This window comes from Meriones unguiculatus, chromosome 6 (genome assembly GCF_030254825.1).
Source record: "Meriones unguiculatus strain TT.TT164.6M chromosome 6, Bangor_MerUng_6.1, whole genome shotgun sequence".
Taxonomy (NCBI): domain Eukaryota; kingdom Metazoa; phylum Chordata; class Mammalia; order Rodentia; family Muridae; genus Meriones; species Meriones unguiculatus.
The window spans coordinates 75437953-75464856 of record NC_083354.1 but is presented as its reverse complement, the minus strand read 5'-3'; the positions used below and the strand labels follow the sequence as shown (position 1 = coordinate 75464856).

The 26904-nt window shown below is 44.3% G+C and overlaps 2 protein-coding genes across 9 annotated transcripts in view; one reads left to right on the top strand and one right to left on the bottom strand.

Moving 5' to 3' along the window:
* Positions 1-15087, top strand: part of Cdk7 (cyclin dependent kinase 7) — a 44137-nt gene extending 29050 nt beyond the window's left edge. Inside the window, exon 12 of the mRNA XM_060385652.1 lies at positions 14691-15087. Coding sequence (XP_060241635.1) covers positions 14691-14698 — 8 coding nt within the window. The 3' untranslated portion in view covers positions 14699-15087. The remainder of the gene's footprint in view (positions 1-14690) is intronic.
* Positions 951-26840, bottom strand: Ccdc125 (coiled-coil domain containing 125). Of its 8 annotated transcripts, XM_060385646.1 has the most exons (15): positions 26701-26838; positions 24646-24763; positions 22297-22409; positions 22151-22218; positions 20157-20490; positions 18464-18522; positions 15971-16057; positions 14458-14535; positions 12583-12668; positions 7618-7700; positions 6341-6453; positions 5276-5383; positions 4123-4294; positions 3483-3613; positions 951-2073 (listed from the first exon to the last, which is right to left on the bottom strand). In XM_060385646.1, exons 5-15 carry the CDS (start codon positions 20452-20454, stop codon positions 1762-1764), a joined length of 1527 nt encoding a protein of 508 aa, XP_060241629.1. In that variant the 5' UTR covers positions 20455-20490; positions 22151-22218; positions 22297-22409; positions 24646-24763; positions 26701-26838; the 3' UTR covers positions 951-1761. The 8 variants fall into 8 exon arrangements, with proteins under 8 accessions (XP_060241629.1, XP_060241630.1, XP_060241627.1 ...); XM_060385647.1 differs by lacking the exon at positions 24646-24763 and having other exon boundaries at positions 26701-26840; XM_060385644.1 differs by lacking the exon at positions 22151-22218 and having other exon boundaries at positions 20157-20494.
* Positions 26841-26904: the final 64 nt, after the last annotated feature.

Below are 26904 nucleotides of genomic sequence, written 5' to 3'. Positions count from 1 at the left end.
TTTTCTGGGGCTGTCACATCCACTTCCAGGATGGAGTAAGAAAGAACAGCTAAATAAGCATTATTGAAGTTAAGAAGAAAAGTATTTAAAATTTTTGAATGGTAAATGAAAATTTGTGAAAATGACAGATAAGAGTTTTTCAAAATTAACAGTTGGTCCTAGGTAATATTATATTGAGTTAGCTGACCTAAAACCCATATAGTTAACTAAATAAATACTATTAATCTGTTAGTAAAGGTTTTTAAAAATATACTTTTACTACATTTGTTTGTTTTTTGTTTGTTGAGACAAGGTCTCACTATGTAGACCAGTCTGACCTCAACGGAGACCTGCCGCCTCACTGGTATTGAAGGCATACACAACCATACCTGGCTTTATTAGTGCAGGGGCAAGACTAAGTGGCAGTGAAGTGTGGAGGTCAGGGGGCAGCTCTTGGGAGTTGGTTCTCTCCTCCCGCCTCGTGGATGGAGGCTGGGGATCAAACTTAAGGCATGGTGTTTGGCAGCGGGAGCCTCTATCACAGCCTCTAGTTTTGCTTTTTGAGACAGTTTTTTCACTAGGTAGCACTCTCAGACCTGCAACCCTGAAGGCCCCTGAGTGTTGAGTATAGGGATGTACCACCACACCCAACACAAAAATCACTTCAGAAGTCAGCGTGAGTGTGTTTCTAAGTCAGCCTCTGTGTTGTCCTTTTTTTTTTTTGAGACTCTCTCCCTGGGGTCTGGGGCTCTCCCATTAGGTAGGCTGGCCGGCCTGAAAGCCTTAGGGATCCGCCTGCCCCTGCGTCTCCAGCAGTCACGTTACAGGCTTCACTGTACCTGGCTTTTCCTGTGGCTGCTGAGGATCAAACTCAGTCTCACACTTGCTTGGTAAACACTTCACCAGCTGAACGACCTCCTCAGCTCCAAAAATAATTTTTAAGTTTTCTCAAAGAATATAAGACATAGGCGTTAAAGTCATAAAATAAGGACATAGAGTTTATAGATAAAATGTGAACACAAATGCTAATCCATTTCTTGTAGGATATGTTATGGGTGTGATTCCTTAAGCTGCATCCTAACATTGAAAGAGAGGGATGTGATTGAAACACATACATTATTAACACATACATTGTTAACACACAGATTAAGATAGCTAACGTCGACTTTTAAGTTATTATGCTAATAAACTTTTAAAACACCTTGAACGCACACAAGTTTTTCAAGACAGGGCTTCTCTCTGTAGCCTTGGTAGTCCTGGACTTGCTTTGTAGCAGTGGTGGGATTACAGGCATGTACCACTTTGTACCTTTTTTTTTTTTTTTAATTAACTGATTGATTTATTTTTCATACAACTTAATATTGACATTTATGTAATTCCTTTTCTGTTTTTGGCAACAGTCTTACTGTATCTGGTCAGCCCCCAAACTTAAAATGGTCCTTCTGCCTCAGCCTCCCAAGTGTGCTGGCATTTACAGGTGTGAGCCTCTGTACCCAGGGTTCTTTTTCAAAGTCTTTGCAATGATGAATATAAAACCCAAGGCCTTTTTTTGTTCTGTTCTGTTGTTTTTTGAGACAGGGTTTCCTTAGGTAGCCCTTGTCCTGGAAGTCACTCTGCAGACCAGGCTGGCCTCAAAGTCAAATCTGCTTGCCTCTGCCTCCCAAGTGTCGGGATTAAAGGCATATGCCACCATGGGCCAAATCCAGGCCTTATGCATGCTTACCAAGTGTCCACCTCTGAGCTCCATTTCCACTTCAAAATTGAATTCTAATTTCAACTGGTTTATTTGTAAAATATATTTGATGGCAAAGAACAGGATCTTTTAAGAGTTCTTGAGCAGACTGAATCTTTCTGACAGTGGTGGACAGGACAAATACAGCCCACAGGATCAGAAACACGGACAGTTGAATGTACTGTGTCATGTAAGCCATAGAGTTCTGAGGCTTCCTGCCACACAGTTTTGAATGGGAAATTCTGGCTTGTGGGAATTTTTTCTTTGCTCTTTTTTGAAGCAGTGTCCTTGTCTTCCAGTGCCCGAGCAAGCATGTAACTAACCTTCCTTTGATGGGCCAGAGCTTCTTCCTTGTCATTCAGCTGTAAACACAGAAGTAAAAATGTACCAGGTAGTGAGTCGCAGAAAAAGGAGTACTGCATTTTATTAAAACACTGCATCTTAAATGTTAACAATAGTATTTTAGAATAATCTTGAATCAAATGCCAGGGGACTGAAGAGACATTTTAGGATTTATTTTGTGTTCATGTTTCTGTGTGAGTGCCATGGAATATGTTAGAGCTGGTGGACAGCTTGCAGGAGTCAGTTCTTTCCTTCTGCCACGTGTGTCCTGGAATGGAATTCAAGTTGTCTGGCCTGGCAGCAGGCTCTGTCACCTTCTGAGCCAGCTCAGTGGCTCAACTGCCTCACCACACCTACCCTGGAGACAGGATTGCTCTGGGAAACAGCCCTGGCTGTCCAGAGCTTGGTTTCTAGATCGGCCTGCCTGTCTCCCGGCAGGTGTGCCCCACCGCTGCCCAGCTTGTGCTTTTTTATTTATTTATTTATTTTAATTTCAGGTTTTTATTTATCTCTGTGTATATGTGATGTATGTGCCATGTGTGTGCAGGTACCCAAGAAGGCCACTAGAGGGTATCAGATCACCCAAAACTGGATTTACAGGTGGCTGTGAGCCACTCAGTGCCAGTGCTGGGAACTGAGCTTGGGTCTTCTAGAAGAGAAGTAAGTGCTCTTAACTAAGGAGCCAACCTGAGCCATGTCTCCAGCCCCAGGACTTCCTTTTTTTTTTTCAAGGTGGTGGGGGTGGGGACAGCAGTGAGGAGGCTCATCAAGGAAGGGTACTTGTCTTTCAAGCTTGGTGAACTGAATCCAGTTCTTGAACTCACATAGAAATACCAGACCTGATGCACAGAGCTGACCTCTGACCCCACATGTGCCATGGCATGCATTCCCACACATACATCATACATACATACAACAACAGACGTTTCCTTAAAAGCCCAACAACTTCTTGTTGCTTCTGTTTAATCCTGTAAGTCACCTTGAGATAGGGACAACTGTGTATATGTATGTAATCCCAACATGGATGTATTTCTGAAAGAATACTTAAAGCTGTATCTGATCTTGTTTTTATGTATTTATATACAAATAAATATGTCATCAGAGTCAAAGTGTGTTTGCTCGGAGTACCTGAGTCTGCATCTTGGTTTAGCAGCCACCTATGGAAGGGTAACAGGACTGACTGCAGGTTGTGTTAATGATTTAAAGTACTGTGACTAAGTGCCTGGAATACTTAAATGTGTTGGAATGAGTCGCTGACCCCCCCTCAGATGTGGAACCTGAAGCCTTCACAGAGGCGATCTACATGGAAGAGGAAAGGGTTGGCAGGGAGATGGTGTAGAGTAGGACCCCATGGAGAAGGGGCCCTAAGAGGCAAGCATGGTTTAGAATAGGACCACAGCCCCTGACAAAAGCAAGCAAAGGTACTAACCAAATCTCTTAACATCTTTAAGACCTCTTTCAGGTTGTCCTGGTCCTCAGCCCTCTTGGAACTGTTTTCTGAAGGGAGTATTCCCAGTAGTCTCTGCCCTAACGTCTTCTTTCTCCTTTGTGCTGGATATCCTGAAATTCAGTGGGAGAATTCAGGTGAGAAAGACACACTCACTGATGTTAGTTGCAGTAAAAGAAGTACCTGTGAGGCAAGGCTAATGAACTCCTAAGTCAGGCCAGAGGTCACTCTCACAAAACCACAAGGACTGGTGTCAGGTGGTACAGTGTGATGGCGGCTGTGGACTTCAGGGTAGGAGTGGGAGACTGTGGGGTGGGGGCCATGCTGTTGGGAACTCGGTGCTTGGGCCCCGAGTCATCACAGTCTTCAGGGGCAGCAGAAAGCCAGGGCCCATGTGGGATTCCCTAATTTTAAACGTCTCTGCACAGGCTGACAGAAGTTCTGCTGTCTTGTGCAGCAAGCACCTTTACCTGCTGAGCCGTCTCCAGCCCAAGACTTACTAAACTTCATGTAGTAACAACTACATGAAATAATTCAATTTTATCTCTTTCCTGTGCCTCATAGATTTATTAAATCCCGAAGCAACCACCCCCTCCATTCTTGCCCCTTGCCCCCTACCTACCGTCCTCTTTGAGGTGTTGCCTGTTCGTCCACGTTGCTGCTCTTCTACACTTATCCACGCGTGTCTGTCTCAGGGCCTGGTCGTTTTTCCTCATTAATTGTTGCTCAAAAGCAATTCTGAATGCATCTGCTGTCATGAGCGCCTCTTCCTTGCTCTTCTGCAGAATTTCCATCTGAAAGAGCGTGGGGAGCCATCACAGGTGAAGCTGGAATCACGCTTTGCACAGAAATCTCCTCTGTGTTCCTCTCTGTTCCGTCTAGTTTACCTAAATCAGCACTTGCCTATGCTACCAGCACTCTGGCCAGGATGCCTCGTGTCTGCCAATTCCCTGCCAATCCGGCTCTTGGCCAAGTGTCTGTCCTGCCCACATCCTGGAGGAAGGGCACAGTTGGAAAGGAGAAAAGAAAAAAAAGGGTAAAAACAATGGCTGGGCATGTGGTATATGACCTTAATCCCAGCACTGGGGAGGCAGAGGCAGACAGATCTCTTGAGTTTAATGCCAGCCGGGTCTATAGACCAAGTTCCAGGGCAGCCAGAGTTACACAGAGAAACCCTGTCTTAGAAAGCCAAAAAGAAAGAAAGAAAGAAAAAAGTCGTTTTAGAAGTATGCCAAATCACAACTATCAGTTGATTAAATTCCAGGCATGCTGACACTAAACATGTCTATTTCCTCCACAGTAGTTATTGTCCTGCTAACCTCTGAGACAGTTGAGACTCACCCAGCCCAAAGCCACAGACAGGGAACAGTGGTGTTGCAAGTTCGGGGCCTGATGGTTCCTTCCATTTCAATTAAGCTCTATGTTCTCCCACTAACCAGTGTTCTACTGGTTTTAAGTGTAAATATACCTTTTCCCTCTATAAACTGTGTTTTGGGGGCCAGGTATAAATGAGAAAGTGTGACTTTAAAAAATATTAACTTCACGCTTAGTCAAACAACTTTACAAAGCTTCAGCTTTTCATGCATTGTACCATGCGTATTTTGGAACCAGGCAAACGAAAGCTAAGCACATTAACGCTATCACATGAAGCCAAGCCTGGGTTCCACAGTCAGTGACTCCTCAGATGAAGTCATTACCGCAAATATTGCCATTTATTCTACTGCTAACAAGGAAATGGAACGGACGCCCCTGTGGTCGCACTGGTGTTAGCATACCTCATGTCTGAGCTGAAGGACCAGCTTCCGAGTAGATGCTGCCATTCTGGCACATGAGCAGGGGCTCCCATCAGGACCATGACACAAGCAGGCTCCAAGGACTGCAAGCTTGAAACCAGAAGACATTACCTGTTACCAAGGGTCATGCTGCCTTGGCCACACACAAACACCATCCCACAGCCCTGCACATGCCAGTCATGCCTCTGAGCTAAAGAAAGTGGAACGTGTGAAAGTAATTATTTTATGTTTAATTATAAAAATGTGTTTACATATATTATAAATGATATATATAATACATATTTTAAGGAAAGCTGAGATGAGTTTGTGATCTGAGTGGAAATGACCACAAATGAGACATGATTACTTACAACAAAAACTTCAAAGAATTCTGCCTTCCTTCCTTTTCACTCTCAAAACCTTTAATCCTGGCATTCATCCCCAGTAGCTTTGAATGTGCAGCAAGAATTTCGCCTAACCAAGCGTTAATCCTAACGTGTGCTTCCTGTGACAGGCGTGACCCCTATAGCCAGCATTCACTAGGTCTCCCTCCTCCAACAAGACTGCTCAGAATGAACAGGGAATTTTATTTTGCCCCTGGGAAAAGCAATCATACTTTCATTCTTTAAAAAAAAAAAATTACTCTGCAATCATTCCCTATATCTTAAAATATTTCTCAGGCAATGACTGTAGTAAAGCTACCTGTAGCCCTGGCCCATCACAGTGAAGAAACAGGGTCACTCCTGGTTGACCTACCCAGCCTCAGTTGGATGGCTCCCCCTGCAGCCCTTCAGTCAGGATAAAGTGAGAAAGTCCTCAGAAGGAGCCTGCTCCACCCAGCACTGGAGCATGGCTCAAGCACTGTTAAGGTAAGAATGGACCGGAGGCAGGAAACAGCACATTCTGCAGGGTCCGACAGTTGTGCCTCTTGGGCGTGGCACCAACCTGGGCAAATCCCACAGGCCTCTCACACCCTAGCCTGAGTAGCTAAGTCTGTTGCTGTCCTAGAGCAGGAGGGAGGGAAAGCAGGCGGACGACGTCCTGCATCCATCATAGATGCATGGGTACCTCGAGCCCAGACACCTCGGTGAAGCCACTCTCCTGACCCAGGTTCTCCTGAGCCATCTTCTGCTGCTTGATATCCAACATGGCGAGAGCCTCCAAGTACCGCTGAGTCAAAACTAGGAAGGGCCACACATGACAGTTAGCTCTGAGGTCAGAACTTTGTGGGGTTACACCAGTGCCGTACACTCATTTCTTCTAAGTAACACACACCTCAGACATTACCCACAAGATTGGGCTCCATCCAGAAGACCTATCTGAGGAAACCCACCTGATCTGAGTGTCATGGGAGAAAAGAAATCTGTAATAGCTATGTCTTTTCATTTTGTTTTTCTGTGCATTGGTTTTGCCTGCCTGCATGTCTGTGTGAAGGTGTCAGATCCCATGGAACTGGAGTTAGAAACAGTTGTGAGCTGCCATATGGGTGCTGAGAATCGAACTGGGACCTCTGGAGGAGCAGTCAGCGCTCCTAACTGCAGCAGAGCCATGTCTCCAGCTCCGAAAAAGCTACTTTCAGTGGGGAAGCCTCTTTGCCACCCAGGCCTGCCGTTAGTTTGCTCTAAGGAATTTTGTAGAATTTTGGGAGGGGGAGCCAGGGGATTTGAGACAAGGTTTCTTGCTACATAGAGCCCTGGCTGTCCTAGAACTCATTTTATAACCAGGCGGAACTCACAGGCAGGCTCAAGAGATACTGGAGAGAAACTGGTTAATGAACACAGCCTTTGTTCTGGAATATCAGAAAGCTCTGGAAATAGAGCAGTATGTCAACACCACTGAATTCATCACGTTTGCTTATGTAAGAATATTTTTGAAATTTTCAGACAATGCACAATGTAGTTTGATTATACCCACCTCCACTTTTCTCTAACTCCTCCAATTGTTGCTGCTTGTTTGTTTCTTTTCTTGAGACAAGGTCTCCCTATGTAGCCTTTGGCTGTCATCAAATTCACTATATAGACCAGGCTGGCCTCAAACTCATAGAAATCCACCTGCCTCTGCCCCCTGAATGCTAGAATTAAGGTGAGTGCCACCACAGCCCAACTGTTTATTTTTAAATGATTAAGGTTATGTTGTATGGATTTCACCTTGATTTAGGAAATCTAAACAAACAAACTGAAACTATTTAAAAATCTCAATGATGCATCTTTTTATTTTCCTTAAATTATATTACTTCAAAATACTAGCATTTTGCCTGTGTTGACAAGAGTGTTCTTGCTATATTATATTCTGTATGCTCTGTCTTTAGACATATTTTAAAAGAATCATTAAAATACATTACTCACCAGCATTTTCAGACTTGAGCATTTTTATTTCTTCTGTCTTTATTTTCAGATTCTCTCTGAGGACTGCATTGTCACAGTTTAGTCTGGAAAAAAGAAACTTAATAATTAAAGTAGTAATACCTCACAGCAACAATATTTTTATTTCTCCAACTTACTACATTTTGTTTGTGGGAGGCACAGAAATGCGCACGTGATCAAAGGACAACTTGTGGGCGTGGGTTCTCCTAAGTGGGTCTTTGCATCACACTCGGGTCACTGGGCTTGGTGGCAAGTATTTTGTTTTTGTTGTTTTGATTTTGTTTTTTGACAGGGTTTTTCGTTGTAACCTCAGCTGCCCTGGGCTTGCTTTGTAGACCAGGCTGGCCTCGAACTCACAGAGATCTGCCTGCCTCTGCCTCCCTAAATTCTGGGATTACAGGCGTACCACCATGGCGGGCTAGTGGCAAGTGTTCTTATCTACTTAGCCATTTCACCTTCAACTTATACTCTTTATCTTATGTATATGAACACTCTGTTTTCATGCACACCAGAAGAAATCAGATTCTATTTCAGATGGTTGTGAGCCACCATGTGGTTGCTGGGAATTGAACTTAGGACCTCTGGAAGAGCAGTCAGTGCTCTTAAACTAAGCCATTTCTCCAGCCCTCAACTTATACTCCTAAATCTTTTACTTAGTCGAGAACTCAGCAGAGCCCAAATTCACATTTATTCTCCTTCACATTAACACAGTTGTAATTTGACTTAATAACCATTTGGATACTGACTCTGTGCTTAGGCCATCTTAGACAGGTCCTCTTGTAAACTGTGGATGTGGGTTGATGCCGAATCACTGTAGGTCCGTGGATTATATCCAGTGGATTAAACAAGTGGGGATGTTGATGGTGGGAAGCTGTGCTCAGGGAGGGCATATGAGAAATTGCTATACTTCCCACCAGTGTGGCTTCAATCCTTTACAAAAAAAAAAAAAAAAAAAAAAAAAAAAGGCAAAGGCAAACCCAAAGTCCTTCACTGGGGGATGGGGCAAGGGAACACCCACCCATGTTCTCAGCACCATTATTCAAAATAGCTGTAAGGCGGAAGCAAGCCCCCAGCAGCCATCTAGGGTTGAAGGTATAAATGAAGATGATTAGAGATACAGGTCGGAGCCTTCTTCTTGGAAGAAGATTGGAGATCTTGGAAGGAAATTCTGAAAAATGTTACAACATGGGGGAACCTTGCGGGACAACTGAAAAGGACAAATGCAGCAGGATTCTGTAACAGGAAGCACTCAGAGTATTCCAACTCAAAGAGACAAGAGTGTCGGCCAGCAGTGCCTTGGGAGGACCAGTGAAGAGTGGCCGTTTGAGGGGATCCTGGATGAATGGTGGTAATGGCTGTAAAACTGACTCCTCTTCCAGATTTTTGTTTGTCTCGTGTAACTTGGGATGACCTGAACTCTCTAGGTAGCTGAGGACGATTTTGAATTCTCCATCCTCCAGTCAAGCAGTGGTATCCCAGGCAGGTGCCACCATTCCATGCTCGTTTGTTTTGAGACAGTCTTACTGTCTAGCCAAAGCTAACTTGATCCTCCTGGCTTGGGCCTTCCTAGTGTTAGTACAGGCCTGTGCTACCACACCTGGTTTAATGTGACTAGGTTATTTAGTTTTGGAGATAGGATCTTGCAGTGTAGCCCTGGCTGGCCTGACACCACTGCAGTCCAAGTTGGCCTCAAACTCACAGCAGTTATCCTGCCTTGGCCTCTTGAGTATTGGTGTTGCAAGCATGCAACCCTATGCAATCCTATGTGGGACTCAATATCACTGAACTATACTTTTTTTTTTTTTTTTAACAATAGAGGGTCTCTGTGTAGACTTGGCTGTCCTGGAGCTCATTCTGTAGATCAGGCTGGCCTTGAACTCATAGAGATCTACCTGCCTCTGCCTCCTGAGTGCTGGGATTAAAGGTGTGCACTATCACTACCTGGCCTAACTATGTTTTTCAATGGTCAAGATGGTAAATTTTATGTTAGATAATTATGTTCACATAATTAAAAAAAGACAAAGGAGGAGCCAGTGCTGATGCAGCTCAGTGATGGAGCATTTGTGTAGCCTGCACCGAGAGAGAGAGAGAGAGAGAGAGAGAGAGAGAGAGAGAGAGAGAGAGACTCTAATGCCCTCTTCTGGCCCCTGTGAGCATTTACACTCATGTGCACATATCCACATTTAGACATGTATATGTATAAGTAAAAATAATAAAATTAAATCTTAAAAACACAAAAACCAACCCCAGGGATGGAGAGATGGCTCAGCACTTAAGAGCACCGGCTGCTCTTCCAGAGGACCTGAGTTCAATTCCCAGCACCCACAGGGCGGCTCACAACTGTCTATAACGCCAGTTCCATGGGATCTGACATCCTCACACAGATATGCATGCACATAAAGATAAGTCTTAAATGATAAAAAATTTAAAAAGATAATTCAAAAAACAGAAGCCAGAGTTTAAGCTTACAGCCTGAAGACCAGGATTCAATCCCTGGGATCCACACAGTAGAAGAAGAGAACCAACTCTGATGAGCTGCCCTCTGACCTCTATGTATTCACCATCCTGCGTCATGTCCCCCTTAATAATTGTAAAATAAAAATATATACTTATCAAGACATTCATAATGATGTTTATTGAAATTACTCTATGTTCTACTACAGACTGACTTCAAATGATTAAAAAAAAAATGAAAAAACAACCATGAGATGGGTGGTTGGGAGTTTAGCTCAGTTGGTAAATTGCTTGCCTAGAATCCAGGAAACCCCAGATTGAGTGACCAGCGCCATATAAACTGGACATGGCAACACATACCTGAAATCTCACCACTGAGGAAATGGAGGCAGGAAGCTCAGAAGTTCAAGTCATCTCTGACAAACCTGGGATGCACCCGACCCTCTCTCCAAATAAATAAAGAAATATAATCATAATAGTAAGGTTTCTCAGTCAAAAATGAGATATAGTTGCCCTCGGACTTCCTCATGCTCACTGTGGCGTGGGCTGACTTCCCACAGAGATTAATAACTAAATGTAACACAACTTTTTAAGGTAAATACACAAAACTTTTTTAAAAAATTTATTTATTATAGTGTTCTGTCTGCACGTGTGCCTGCAAGCCAGAAGAGGGCACCAGATCTCACTACAGATGGTTATGAGCCACCATGTAGTTGGGAATTGAACTCAGGACCTTTGGAAGAACAGACTGTGCTCTTAACCTCTGAGCCATCTCTCAAAGGTTATTATAAAATATGCTTTAAAAGCACAAAAAAAAATTAAAGGATAAAAAAGAAAGGAAAGAGAAGAGAGTGTAGCCAGGCATGGGGCACACGCCTGTAGTCCCAACACTCAGGGAGGCAGAGGCAGGTGAATCTCTCTAGTTTGAGCCAGCCTGGTCTATAAAGTGAGTCCAGGACAGCCAAGGCTACACAGAGAAACCCTGTCTCAAAAAACAAAAAAAGCAAACAAGATGAAGAAGAAAGAAAAGAAAATGTGAAATAGAATAGGTTTCCTGAGGTTCCAGGAACTGATTTTCACAATGACTTCTCTAATTTTCTCTAATTTCCCCCACAAAGTTAGTGAGTATAAACCCACAGCCTTGCCCATGCTAGAGAAACACCTTCACATATATGTATGTGTGTGTATGTACACACACACATAATAAACAGACATGCACAAATACAGTTTAGCTGGGAATGGCAGTACACTTGGGTAATCCCTCACCTGGGAGGCTGAGGCATGTTGGCCTATGTATTGAGAGCCTTTCCCAAGAATAAGAAAAATGTGGGGTCTGGAGAGATGGCTTAGTGTCAAGAGTCTTTAGAGGAGCCCACTTTGGTTCCCAGCACCCATGTCAGGTGACTTGCAACTGCCTGAAACCCCGGCTCCAGGGGACCTGACACCCTCTTCTGGACCCCTACACATATGCACACAATTACAAAATAACAGAAATTTTAAAATAATGTTTTTTCTTTTTTAGTTTTTTTGAGACAGGGTTTCTCTGCATAGCCTTGGCTGTCCTAGACTTACTTTGTAGACCAGCCTGGCCTCAAACTCACAAAGATCCCCTTCCTCTGCTTCCCTAACTCCCTAAACGCTGGGATTACAGGCGTGCGCCACTGTGCCCAGCAATATTTTCTGAAAACATCAGAAAAAGAAAAAAAATACTTCGATACTGTGCTTTTGTATCTTTGCTGATGTTTGTCTGAGGGAAGGAGGAGAACAGATGTGGCATGCTCGTACAGTGAAATCCCCTTCCACACTGGAAGAGAAACACTCTACAACATGGAGGCGTTTGCAGGACCTTGCTGAGACACAGTCTCGTGTTTACTGCTGCACATAGCAGGCTAGCTGGCCTGTGGGCTTCTGGACAGGCCTGTGTCTCCATGGCCCATCTTGCCATCGGCATGCGGGGATTACAGATAAACGCTCCCCCACGGGTCCTGGGGATCTGAACATCGTGTGCTCACACTTGGGGAGGGAACACTTTAGCGGCTGCACCGTCTCCCCTGGCTGCTCTGTTCGATGTTGCTCTAGCCGGGCCATCAGCACTGAGCAGCATTCGTGCCCCTTTAAAATTTTTATTTCAAGACAATCACACTAAATTGCCTGGAACTTAGAATCCTTTTGCTTCAGTTTCCCCAGCAGCTGACATAGTCGTGGATCACACTGCATATATATCTATATCTGTAGATAAATAGGTATATAAATAGATATATATGAAAATAACAGAAAAATGTGGAAATGGTAAATGGGTAAGCAGTGGGAATTTTATTTATAGCTTGCTCAAAGAAGACTGTCTAAAACTACATTTGAATTACATGCATTTTAAAATTTCCCTTGGGGAAATTCTGGATGATAGTATACATGCCTGGACTAAGGATGTGCCTCAGTTGGAGTGTAGTTGCACAAGGCCCTCGGTGTAATTATCAGTGCCATAAGTATACAAACCTGTCATATTTTTGGGTCCAAGATTCCTCTATGTTTTTAAATCTATCCTTATCAAATTCCATTTCCCAACGCAAGGCATTTATTTCCTACAGAAAGAGAAATATCACCTTCAAATTAAAAAAAAAAAAAAGCATTCATGGAATATTATCAGCATAAATCACTTAGAGACACTAAGAGGGTGAAGGAACTCATTTAATCATACAACTGTTGGTATAATGTTCTTTTAAAATGTATATGCCTTACCCTTGTTAATTCAAATGCTGATTTCCCCACCCCCAAGTCTCTGGTTTCAATCTGGATATTGCATTGTGATACTCACTATAAGCATCCTGTTTCAACTCTTGTGTAAACAGGACACAAATAAAGCAACTAGATACAATGTTGTGCAATGGGAGGAGCCAGAGGACAGGAAAGAGGGGAGGAGCTAGAGAACAGGAAGGGGCGAGAAGGAGGAGGAGCTCGAGGAGAGGAGCACAAGGAGAGCGGAGGGAGAGGAGAGAGCTTGGAGGACTTGGAGCATGAACCAGACCTAAGATTTCACAAAAAGCAAGTATAATGTGGGAAATCTAAATGTTAGGAAACTGAGGGCTTGGAGGTTTAGGAGGGAGTAAATATTGCCCAGCATTGTGTTCTAGGTTAACTAAAAACCCAGTCTCTGTGTGGTGATTTGGTTATACAGCTGCTGAGGATTAACAGCAGTGTTACCAGAAGATAAACCAGTAGTAAATATTAATACCCATATACAACATACAACAGTTAAAAGAGTAAAAATGACGCTTAGAAGAGTCTATGCCATTTGTAAAATACATCAAATGGGCTCTTTTAGCACTTAGACACACTTTGCCAAAGCTCGCTGAACACAAAAAAGAAATTTCAAACTGTTTGAGTTAAAAATTTGCTGTACTGCCTGGTGGTGGTGGTGGTGGTGGTGGCACACTCCTTTAATGCCAGCACTTAAACTCAGAGATCAGGTGGATCTCTGAGTTCCGATCTACAGAATGAGTTCCAGTATAGCCAGAACTACACAGAGAAATTCTGTCTTAAAAACAAAAAAACAAAAAACAAAATGGAGCTGGAGAGATGGATCAGTGGTTAAGAGCCCAGAGTGCTTCCTCCCCCCCGCCCCCCCCAGGTGCTGAGTTCAATTCCCAGCACCCCCACGGGTGGCTCACAATCATCTATAACTGTAGTCCCATGGGATACAATGCCCTCTTCTGGTGAGCAGATACATGCAGACAAAACATCCATATACATAAAAAAAAATAATAATAAATCTTAAAAAAAGTCACTGTACTGAGCACAGATTTCTCAGCGCCCACTTTTGCCCATGGAAACACCAGAAACTAAATTTACACTTGGGAGTCTTAGCCCAAATGGCCCCATCTACAATGATCCTAATTTTTTCTTGTTTTTTTTTTTTTTTTTTTTTTTTTTTGTTTGTTTGTTTCTTTCAAGACAGGGCTTCTCTGTGTAGCCTTGGCTGTCCTGGACTGGCTTGGTAGAGCAGGGTGGCCTTGAATTTACAGAGATCCTCCTGCCTCTGCCTCCGGAGTGCCGGGATTAAAGGAGTGCACCACTATGCCTGGTAATTCTAAATTTCATATATAGTCAGAAGCAGGGTGACCCTGGGGGCAGAGGAAGAAAGACAGAAGGAAAATGAGAAGTGCCAAGCTGGCAAATCCTCTGCTACCCTAAGAGGGAAATAAACTATACTTTACCCACGTGACGATCTGTTTTAAAATGTAAGTGCCCAAACGGAAAGCCATCCAAGATCAAAGTATTCCTTAAGGAGAGCACCACAAATGACTCACCCATTACTGTGACTAGCCTAAGGAAATTATGTTTAAATACCATCAGACTAACAGCTGCAAATACCTTCTCCAAAGATCTCTTTTGTTCTATGGTTTTTTGAAGGACTGTCTGTGTGTGGCTTGTGGCTTTTCCAAGCACTGCCTAAGGAAAAAAATAAATAAAACCAGCATCAGTAAGATCACATTTTAACATTCCTATCTGCACACTACAGCATCTATGCACACATTCCTGTGTGCACATTTTATTTTTTTAAGACTTATGTTATTTTTAATGTGTCTGTATGTTTGTGTGTGCAGGTACCTGAAGAGGCCAGAAGGGGAGTCTCCTGGAGCTGGAGTTGAGGCAGCTGTGAGCTGCCTGATGTAGGTGCTAGGAATCAAACCTGGGCCCTTTGCAAAAGCGGTAACTGATGGACCATCTCTCCAGCCCCACATTTTATTTTATTATTTTAATTTTATTTTCGAGATAGGGTTTCTCTGTGTAGCCTTGGCTGTCCTGGAATCGTTTTGTATATCAGCTGGTGGGCGAAAGATACATAAAACATGTATGGCTATAAAATAGAATATTAGTAATAAAAGAAATTATTGCTGGCCATGGTGGTGCATGTCTTTAATCCCAGCACTCAGGAGGCAGAGGCAGGAGGATCTCTGAGTTTGAGGCCAGCCTAGTCTGCAGAGGGAGTTCCAAGATAGCCAGGGCTACATACAGAAACATACAGAAACCCTGTCTTGAAAAAAACAAAACAAAACAAAAACCAAGCCAGCCAACCAAACAGATCTATTAAAAAAAGATCAGGAAATTATGGTATTAAAATATCTGTATCTTGAGGCTGGAGAGATAGCTCAGAGGTTAAGAGCACTAGCTGTTCTTCCAAAGGTCCAGAGTTCAGTTCCCAGCAATCATATGGTAGTTCACAACCATCTATGTGTGCCCTCTTCTGGCGTGTTGGCACGCAGGCAGAATGATATATAAATAATAAATCTTTAAAAAATAATGAAATCTCTGTATCTCAGATGGGCAGTGGTAGCACACACTTTTAATCCCAGTACACAGGGAGGCAGAGGCAGGCAGATCTCTGTGAGTTTGATGCCAGCCTGGTCTACAAAGTGAGTTCCAGGAAAGCCAAGGCTACACAGAGAACCCCTGTCTTGAAAAGCAAAAATGAAAAAAACAAATCTATATCTCAAAAAAATCCAACAATATTAAGCACCAACACGTTTATTTTACAAGGTAAAAACACCACTCATTACTGTTGGTTGTTTTGGCGTGTGAGTGTGTTCCCAAAACAGGGTCCCAGGAGGCAACCTGGTCTTGAACTCTCCATCCTCCTGCCACTGCCTCCTGAGTGCAGGAATTACAATGCCACTTATTACTGGAATATGTTAAGTGATGAAAATTTCAGAGATAGGGCTAGAGAGATGGCTCAGAGGTTATAAGCACTGGTTGTTTTTCCAGAGGACCCTGGTTCAATTCCCAGCACCCACATGGTAGCTCACAACTGTCTGTAATTTCAGTTCTAGAAGATACAGGCAAAACATCAATGTACATAAAAATAAATAAATCTTTAAATTCTTACCATGCTTTGAAGGATTTTCAGTGCTTCCTCTTTACCTTCAAGTTGTCTCTGAGATGCTTCCAGTTCAGTTTTTAAAATCTCTACTTCCTGAGGACAGAGATGCAGTAAGCCTTTACTTCTGACCCCTGTAACTGACCAGTGGCTAGTCCAGAGTTACTCTTACCAAGACTGAGATGTCAGAGTGAACCAGTCAGGCTACAACTAAGAGCCTCACCATCAAGTTCCAGCTAGAACAAAGGCTTGCCGCTTTTTACCCACACAGGAACATGGAAAATGAGGAAAAAAAAATGTTGGTGTTGTTTTGTTTAACAAAGGGTCTCAAATGGCTTCAAACCGCTTACGCAGTCAAGGACAGCCCTGACCGGTTCATCTTCCTGACCCCACCTCCCAGGTGCTGGGGTGACAGATGTGCACAGCCACACCCACATGAAAAGAAAAATCTTTAGTGCTCCAGGATACCTGATCACACTATGAACCCCAAGATTGTGTCGTTTACTGGAAAAACCTGTTTCTAATTGCAGTGTGACTCAGCCCTAAAACATACATTTAATCTCAGAGCTTTCTGCTTGAGCAGAAAGATTAAACAAAGATTAAATAAAATCAACCATAGTTCAAGAGATGGAGCAAGCAACCAGTTGACAGGGAAGAAATACAGGAAAAAAACCTCAGAGAGTAAGAGGAAGTCAGAAAGATGAACTATGCACAGGAAGTAGGAGGGAGGGACATTCAGTTTGAGAGTTTTTGAGACAGCATGGAGAAAGAGTCTTATATTGGGATATCAGCTGATGAGGAGGTCAGCTGGGTGCTTCCTCTGTCTCTCTGAGAGAGCAGGCTTTCACCCCAGCATCTGGCTCCCAAGTCTTCATTGGTGAAAGCGAATGATTGAGACTTTGTTGAAAACATTACACATAAAATAAGCACATGGCTACCTATCCAACTGTAGCAGCTGCTACGGTCTGAATTCTGACACCTGCTTCCAAGTTTGTTCAGTATCATGAACATGAACTTATCTGGAAAGGGGGCTTAACGTATAAGTTAAGATAAAAACCAAATCAAATAAAAAATACTTCCATCTTCAGACTATAGATTTAACAGAGCCCATCTGAGCCAAGACCACTTCAAAAATGCCTTCCAAGGAGCAGCTGAAGAGCTCCACTCTGTGGAAATGCAGCATTTACAGAACTACACGCCTGAGTGACACTTCCCTTTACTGTGACATAGACACTCGGACAAACTTAGTTTAAGGATATAATGTTTGCAATGATGTTGTATTGGATTAAGGTGGGGCCCAATCTAATGACAAGTGTGCCTGTGAAATAAGAGGCACCGTGGACACAGTCCCATGGAGGACAAGGCCATGAGAGGCAGAGACTGGACGTGTGCACTACAGCCTAGGAATGCCACGGGCTGCCGCCCCTTTCAGAGGCAGCATGGCCATCCAAAACCTTAAGTTCAGACTTTCTCGCTCTGCTGTCTCTCCCTCTTCAGACTGAGCTAATGAGAAGATTCTGCTGTGGCTGGGCAGTCCCTCCCTCCCCCTCCTGTTACAGAAGTTTATGGCCCTACTGAATGCTTGCTTCGATGCCCCTTGGCTTGCAGGCTAGTCGAGGCTAGACCATGTGGTGTGGAGCATCCCCAAGCCCCTGAGAACTCAGGACTTGGAAACTCCCTTTGTTATCTGGAAGGGAAGGCTCCCTCCCTTCAAGACACCATCACATCATCTCATTGCCTCTCTTTTCTAATTTCTAACAACTCTCTAGTCTTCTGACTTTAAGGACATTAAATTAAGACAGACTTTTCGAGCCCCACATAGAAGAAAGGTGTCTACAAGGAAGCATTACTAATCTTCCCCAGTAAGTTTAAAGAGGCCAGACAAAGAAACACTGGGCATGCTTACATAAGGGGACTTTTTAAGAGACAAAAACCAGGGCCAGCAAGATGGCTCAGCAGGTTAAGGAGCTTGCCACCAAGTGTGACAACCTAAGTGAGATCATTGGTACCCACAGATAGATGAGAGAACCAACTCCAGCAAGTTGTTTCCTGATGTCCACAAGTACGCTGTGGCAATACACACAGAGAAGGAAGGGAGGGAGGGAGGAAGGAAGGAATGAGAAAGAAGGAAGGAAGGAAAGAAAGAAGGATGAAATGAAGCCAGGCGTGGTGGTGCATGCCTTTGATCCCAGAACTCAGGGAGGCAGAGGCAAGAAGATCTCTGAGTTCAAGGCCAGCCTGGTCTACAAGTGAGACCAGGACAGGCAAGGCTACACAGAAAAACCCTGTCTTGAAAAAGCAAAAGGAAAAAAAAAGAAGAAAATGAGAGAGACAGACAGACAGACAGACAGTCACAGAGAGAGACACACACACAGGAAGGGAGAGAGAGACTAAGAAACAGAGGAGGCCTGTTGAAAAGTGTGACTTCACAGATGAAGGGAAGAAGGGGATCTGGGGACCAGCTGGGTGTGACGCTCACTTTTAGCATCACACAGGACATACCTCTAAAGCTTCATGAAGACGTTGCCTTAACTGTTCATTTGACAAATCTGAATTAGAATCTATTGGAGGAAAAACATCAAATACTTTCTTTAGTTAAAAACCGGTTATTTAGCTGGGTGTGGTGGCCTGCTTCTTAAATTCTGACACTTAGGAGGCAGAGCCAGAGGCAGGTGGAGCTCTGTGAGTTAGAGACTAGGCTGGTCTACAGAGTAGGTTCCAGGACAGCCAGGGCTATGTAGAAAGACCCTGTTTCAAATGCTCACACCACACTCTGCAAATTACAAGGCATTTCTTTAAAAAATATTAAATACTTCTCTAAATTGCAAAGTGAAAAAAGTTATAACCAATGATAAAAATATGAACCCTAGGGGCTGGAGAGATGTCTCAGCGGTTAAGAGCACTGGCTGCTCTTCCAGAGGTTCTGAGTTCAATTCCCAGCACCCACATGGTGGCTCACAACCATCTATAATGAGACCTGGTGCCCTCTTCTGGTGTGCAGGCAGAAAATTGTATACATAATAAATAAATAAAGCTTTAAAAAAATATGAACCCTAAAATATTCACAAATTAAAAGATATGGGGTTTTGGAAAAAAACAGCTTCTAAAGGACTGTGAAATGAAATTTATGTTAATGAGTTGACTAATTATTAGGCAAATGTGTAGGAAAACATGAATCTTCTTTTTCTTAATAATTTATTTAATTTTATTCTCTGTGCATTGGTATGAAGATGTCAGAATCCATGGAACTGGAGTTACAGACAGCCGTGAGCTGCCATGTGGGTGCTGGGAATTGAACCCTAGTCCTTTGAAAGAGCAGAGAGTACTCTTAACCACAGAGCCATCTCTCCAGCCCAACACGAATCTTCTAAGTCAATTAAGTGGGTTTCAGTATTTAGCTTAAGCTTAATCAATGTAGTAATGATAATACCTCAGAACTAAGCTTTAATTTCTTTCCAAAGGCAATGACCGACTAGACGTCTTCTATAACTTTAATTTCATAACTTGTTCATTTTATTTCCAGAACCTGCACCTGGCACCTGGGGGACCCCCTAAGTGTTGGCTGGGCTAGGGGTAGGCCGGGTATAAAACTGCATCGCACAGCTGGGAGTGGAGGGAAGCAGCTTCTGCGTGTTACAACTGCTGCCGTACTCGGAAACAAAACATCAGTTCCTTTTAACCCCAGATTCTTTCAAGAGAAAGCCAACGAGGCGGACCAGAGGGAAATGTGCCTGCCACCAAGCCCAATGAGAGCGCCATCCCTGGGACTCATGGTGGAAGGAAACTGGCTCCTTCAAGTTGCGGCATTCCTTGGCATGAGCTTGCATCCCCCGACAACCCCCCCCACCCATAAATAGACAAGTTTAACCTAAAAAAAAAAAACTTTTTAAAAAAGATTTATTTATTTTTACGAATGCTCTGCCTGCACGAACACAGGGAAGTTAGTTAGAAGAGGGCATCAGACACCGTTACAGATGGTTGTGAGCCACCATGTGGGTTCTGGGAATTGAACTCAGGACCACTAAGCAGCCAGGGTTCTTAACCGCTGAGCCATCTCTCCAGCTCCCCTAAAAAAACAATCTTAAGGAACTAGTGATGAAAATCGACTATGGTTACTGACTTTCACGTGCTGGGAGAATAAGAGCCCCGATGCTATCCACAGGGGAAGGAAGGTGAGAAGGCCCCGTGTTCTTACCAGCGCTGCTCTGCCGCCGGTAGCCAGACACTCTGCATCCGTGAGTGCACGCATCTCCACAGCCCTTATTCCCGGGATACTGGAAAACGGTTTCGCTTCTTTTTTCCCCCTTTTGTGGAAAGGCAGGAGGGCTCAGGTTCTTTCCCTCTGACCTTCTCCTAGATGTAGTCAAACATGAAACTTCATAAATGCCACCAGGTTTTCTTCCGAGGCCATACCCCAGGTCACCTTCCGTCATGTCATCCTCCTCTGCTCCCCACGCGTCCGACTCGCTCGATGACCTCGACACCTTGCTCATTAGCCAGATGCTGCTTTTATCATACGGGAAAACAGGCTGCCTATAGGTAGGGAAAGCAGTGGTTAAGGAGCAGCCAGCAGATTCAGCACTCCTTCTCCTGTTTTTCTCCCAAAGAACATGAAAACATTTATGTCAAGGCAGTGCCTACCCGTCCGTGGTCACTGTCACTAACTTACAACTGCCAAGTTGTGAATAAAGAAAATACGGTGTGTATACGCACAGAAAGTAATTTACTCAGTATTGAGAAGAAGAGAGAGACTGAAGAGATGGCCCAGCTCTTACTTCAAAGACGGATGTGAACTCCAGGGAAGGTATTAAGTGTGAATGCAGGGCCTACTGATCAGGAAAGAGCAGTCTACCGAGATGACAGACACTTTAAAACGCAAGCTTACAAAAGAAGCAGTTCTGTTTAGACAAGTCTGAGAGGGTACAATTCAGACAAGCTGGAAGAGACGTCCCATGATCACCAGTGTTACAGAAAGACTCAGCCTCCTGCCTCTGTCCCTGTTGCATCCTTTACTTTGGATCTGCGTGGCTTCCAGATAATAGTCCAGAAAGGTACCCCTCTCCTCAGTTTCCTCCTTTTCTTTCCTTCTCAAATTACACTGTCACATTTGTGTTCAAAATCCCCTTCTATTGTGTAACTCCAAGTGCAAACCAAAAGCCTGTGTCACGGCCAAAGGCCCTGCATTCTGTCCATCTCTACTCACTGCCATGCTGGCCACCCCAGGCTCTCTGCGGCTCTTGTGCTCCCCAGACCTGGATATTTGCACACCTGACCCCTCAGCCTCTTTGGGCCATTACTTCAGTGCCAGCCACCTTCTCAGTGGCCTTGCTTGGGACACTAGCTACCTCACAAGGTTGGAGGCACCAGCTTTTGCCCGGTGGCAGAGCGCTTGCCTGGCACACCCCCATCACTGCAAAATAAAATAAACAAGAGCTGGAGAGACGGCTCAGAGGGTAGGAGCACTGCTTGCTCTTCCAGAGGTCCTGAGTTCAAGTCCCGGCAAGCACATGGTGGCTCACAACCATCTATAATAAGATCTGGCTCTCTTCTGGAGTTCAGGTGTACACGAAGGCAGAACACTGTATGCATAATAAATAAATAAATCTTAAAAAACAAAATTACAAGCCACAGAAGCACTTATCTATGAAGTTACAAGTGCACAGGCTTCTAATGTCAGTAAGGAGTCAATTCACACTCAGCCTGGGCTACACAGGAAGAGCTAGCCTTAAAGTAACAAAACTCCCCAGAGTGGGCGGGTACCCAGAGATCTGCCTGCCTGTGCCTCCGGGATGCCGGGATAAAGAGCATGATCCCCATGTCCAGCCTCTCTTCCTGATTCCACTTCACTCCTTCCTTTCTTTCCTCCTCCGCAGTTTACTTATTTCTCAAACTATGCACTAATCCGTCTGATGAGGGGGGGCAGATGAGGAAGCAGCAGGTGACTCGGGCCTCCTCCTGGTGTTTATGTACTAGGCCAGGTCAGTCACCGGCACACTCCCCTCCGCCACAGCCCAAACGCGCTCCGAACAACTCCCCCCCCCCCGCAGAATGCACTCGCCAAGCAGTGTGCCTGCCGCGCTCCACAGTACTCCACAACTCAACCCAGTTTCTGAAGCGCAACTGTGGCTCAATAAAGACTTGTTTACTAAACAAATAGGAAAAGAGGAGAGAATGCACAAATTTGAACACTTGCCTCCAGGGCAAGGACACGCAACGGGCGTGTCCGCAAGTCTCCACGCTAGGCTCCACGGATTGCCCTGTTTTCCAGAGACAGCATCTCAGAGAACACGCCACCCCTGAACCCTTTCAGCCCCCCGCCCCCTAGGGTCACTTACTTGGTCACAGGGAGCAACTACTGCACCGACACTCAGCCTCCTCCCTTCAGTATGGAGCGCAGCGAGTTCAGGCTTTCAACACTGGGCATTTCAAAACAGCGGATCTGCTGCAACTGTGTAGAAATAGTTTACCTTTTTTTTTTTCTTTTTTAAACTATGAGTTAAAAAAAATCTAATGTCAAGCTTCAATTCAATGAGAAGACCTATAATTGATATTAATAATGATAATAATTATACTATTAATACTAATCGTTTTGATCACACTAACAAGCCTCGGGCATATGAAACTGTTAGTCCTGTCTGCTTAAGCAGATGCTTGCCAGCACTTGGAAAGAAACTGAACCAGTTTTGGGCTTTTTGCCGAGATCGCTATTTCATTTTTCACTATTAAAACCATATATCGGTGGTGGCGGCCGAAGTGCACGCCTTTAATCCCAGCAGTCAGAAGGCAGAGGCAGATAGATCTCTGTGAGTTCAAGGCCAGCCTGGTCTACAGAGCAAGTTCCAGGACAGCCAGGGTTACTCAGAAACCCTGTCTCAAAAATAAATTAAACAAACCAACAAACACAGTTACACAAGCCTGCAGACCTGCACACATGTTCTCTCTCACACATAGATAAAGAAATAAAAAAATAAAAAAAAAAAAGAAACTAGAAATAATCCAAGTGTCCAACTCCAGGAGTGACCACAAAACTGAAAATTCAGCAATTCATTTCATCCAACAGCTGTGTATGGTGGGGACGCACTTGTATTGCCAGCATTCAGAAGCAGGGGAGTCAAACATTTTGAGATAGCTTGATACAAGCCTTTTGCTTTCTTTCCTTCCTTCCTTCTCTTCTTTCAAAATGAATTTATTATGTATACATTGTTCTTCCTGCGTATCAGAAGAGGGCACCAAATCTCATTTTAGACGGTTGTGAGCCACCATGTGGTTGCTGGGAATTGAACTCAGGACTCTTGGAAGAGCAGCCAGTGCTCTTAACCTCTGAGCCATCTCTCCTGACCTACAAGCCTTTTTCTAAAAAGCAATCAGGAATAACAAAGTACAGCATAGGGCCTAGGAGGTTAAAGCAGGAGGATCATAAATTTGAGACCAGCATGGGTTACATGGTGAGATCCCGCACAGCCTGGGCTAAATGTCAAGATCCCATCTCCCAAAACCAACCAAGCAAACAAAACCAAAAATACAGCAAAACAGAAACTCTTCAGTGCACCTATTGCATCTGGTGTGCATGCAACAACAGGGGTGAAGGTCACACCTTCCGCTAGCAAAGAGGCAGGTACTATATGAGATCTTGTTAAAAGGAATGCACAGAGACAGTTAGCTGGGCTGGCTAGTTCAGTGGTTGAGCACTCGCCTAGCATGGGTTCAGTACCCAGTATACAAGTAAAAAATGTATTGGTTACCCGATTAGTGGCCAAAGGAACGAACTGGTTTACTCTGAATCATCTAGGTTATAAGAAGGTCAGTGACAGCTAAACAGATTAACAGTTGTCTGGAATGGGAAGGTTGGTCTCAAAGATCACTAAGAAATTTGGGAGTGGTTATAGAATAGTCTCTCTCTCTCTCTTTTTGAGACAGGATCTCTCTATTACATAACCTTGGCTGTCAGGGAACACCTCACTATGTAGACTAGGCTGGCCTTGAACTCACAGAGTTCCACCTGCCACTGCCTCCCAAGGGCTGGGATGAAAGGTGTACATTCCCATGCCCAGCCTGAATAGTTCTATATTTTAGCCAGAGTGGTAATTTGTCAAAACTCAACAATTTGTATATTTTTTTGTACATTTTATTTATTTATTTTTCATTTTATCTGCCCTGGTGTTTTGCCTACATGTATGACTGTGTAAGAGTGTTGGATCCCGGGGACTGGGCAGTTGTGAGCTGCCATGTGGTTGCTGGGAACTGAACGTGGGTCCCCTGGAAGAACAGACAGTACTCTTAACTATGGAGCCATCTTCTCCAGCCCCCACTTCGTATATTTAAAGTGGCATACTTTATTACATGTAAATTTTGTTTAAGTAATATGGCAGCACTTTAAAACATAAAACACACAAAAATTGGACTATGATTTAACAGACGTGTCAATTAATTGGGCTCTCCCAGAAAAAAAAAAAGAAAAAAAAGAATTCTGGACCCATTATATAGCCCAGGCTGGTCTTGAACTCCAGATCCTCCAGCGTTGGCCTCCCAAATACTGGGATTACTAACATGTCACCAGGTCTGAAAGCAGTTTTCAAAAACATGATGTCATCATAAGCGGCATTCGCTGCTTTATGTGGCCTAGGTGCTTTACTCAGATTCCATGATGTCCCCACAAACACCCTGCTGCAAAACAATGCTATTACCATTAAGCTGACAAGAGGTGGGAGAGGGGCTTTGAAGCCTCATGGCTGGTGACAGGTTAATAGTCTTCCACTGTTGAAGATCCTGGGATCACGGTTTACAGTGTCTGGAACTTAAGAGCTGAAAACAAAAACCTGAAGCAGGTGAGCAGAGAAACACTGGAAGCAGATTGCTAGCTTATTCTTTTTCAGTTTTCACAGAGTGACATCCCCTTTCTAAAAAGGCATGGTTATAGCCCGGAGTGGTGGCCCACCCCTGGAATCCCAGCACTCAGGGGGGCAGAGGCAGGCAGACTGCTGAGTTCGAGGCCAGCCTGGTCTACAAGGGGAGTCCAGAACAGCCAAGGTTACACAGAGAAACCCTGTCTCGAAAAATAAAATGAAACAACAACAAAGGCATGGTTATCTCCCTTTAAAGTGCACCTGGGGGATGGGGACTGCGGCTTAGTGGCAGAATGCTTGCACAGCACATGGAAGGCCCTGGGCTGGGCTCCCAGCATTCCATGAAGCTAGTAATCTGCTTCAAGTGGTACATGCCACTCAAGAGGTAGAGGCAGGAGGATGAGAAGTTCCAGGTCATCCTCTGCCACACACAAGTTGGAGATACAGCCCGAGATACATGAAACCTTGGGTTTTGTTTGTTTGTTTTTTTTAAAGTCTATTTTAACTTACTTGTCAAGGTAGATAGGGAATTATTTATGGAACCAAAAAATAATGTGTTGGGAGACTACACAACCCTACTATAGTGTCCTGCTGGATAAACGCGATCTTGGGCTTCACTATAAGAGGTCCACAGATTTATCTAGAATATAGGAAACCCTGGATTCAACCCCCAGAGACCAAAAGGAGAAGAAAGGAAGAGGACGGGAGGAGGACAAGAAAAGCCACCTATCTGCCTGCAAAGGCTCTTTTTCCTCTTCTGCTTCCTTCTGTATAGTTTGCCTTCCACTTTTACCACTCTTGAGCACACATTTCCAGCTGGCTCTGTCTGTAATTCAAATATAACTCAAAACAAGTTCATTACTTCCAGTAATGAACTTCCCTACCTCCAGTCCAGGTCTCTGCCAGAGTTCTCTATTTTCTCAAACCATCAAGTGAAAAACTTAGGAATCAGTTTCTCCTTTTTTTCTCTTTGATCCTCGCATGCCTTCAATAGCTAAGTCTTCAAGTCTTCCAAAGATCTCCCCCAATCAATCTTTTGCATTTTAATTTCTTAGTTGAATTTCTGAGCGCTTCTTCTGGGCCACTCTACACACCGTTGCGTAGTCGATACTTTTAAAAAAGATCTAAGGATGTCCTCTCTTGCCCTAAGACAGTCCACGACTCCCATCCCATCCGTTCAAGGAGTGTCTCATTTGCTCACATCTAACAGCCGCTCCAAGATACTTGTTGAAGAGAATTGAGAGAGGACAAATTTCATCGGGGAAACGTAGGCCAGCTGGATCTACCCTTACTCGCCTGACAACTTTTGTTTTAGCAAACAAGGTGATCAAACAGCTACCTACTTCCTGTCTGGCTTAGGAAAAAACTAACATAACCGCTCCTTAGTGAACCGTGGCCCGCTTCACTTTGCTGTGGGGCTTTCTATAGTAACTTTTAACTTTATAAGAATTTTAAATTTACCATTAGTTGCGAAGATTTAAACCTATACATCCCTCACTGAAATTCCTCTAAGGTTAGCACTAGGGTACATTTATCAAAAATCAAGACAGGTTAAACTAATCCACAGACCCGCGAATTTCCTGTTTTCTCGAGAACTTTGGTTGGTTCCTTTTGTTTCAGGATATTGAAACCAAGACATTGCACAGCGTTTAGTGCGATGCAGCTCTACAGCGCAAAATTAGTAGAAAAATAATATCAAGAAGAAACAGAAACAAGGTTTTTGAAATCGGTATTCCCCCGTGTCAGACGAGGCCATCCATGGCTGGCTGTGCGGCAAGAGCAGCCGGTGTGCAAACCTGACCACCCCCACCCCACCCCGCAGTTCCCACTTCTGCTCCTGGCCCTCCCCACCGCGGGCCTGAAGCGCGCTCTGCCCGTCCGTCCCAAGGATCGAACCTGCCGCCGCGCAGTCCTGGCTTCCTTTCGGTGGCTCGCCCCGCACCGCCGCGCGTCCTCCGGCCGCGTCACCGCACGACCGCAGCCAGGGACCACGGAGGGCCGCCAGGTCCCGGTGGGCCCGCGGCGCCCCAGTCCTCAGCCGCGTCCGGGCCTGCGTGAAACCGGATGTTAGCTGCCCTCCTCCGCCTGCACTTCCAAAGC

Bases quoted from the DNA above. Each gene is read 5' to 3' on its own strand.
- Ccdc125 (XM_060385647.1), bottom strand. From the start codon at position 20,454: ATGAGCAAGGTGTCGAGGTCATCGAGCGAGTCGGACGCGTGGGGAGCA. The intron at 18,523-20,156 runs GTAAGAACACGG...TTCCTCCAATAG, and splicing joins CCGGCGGCAGAGCAGCGCTG to ATTCTAATTCAGATTTGTCA. The intron at 7,701-12,582 runs GTTTGTATACTT...TCTTTTTTCCAG, and splicing joins TGGACCCAAAAATATGACAG to ACTAAACTGTGACAATGCAG.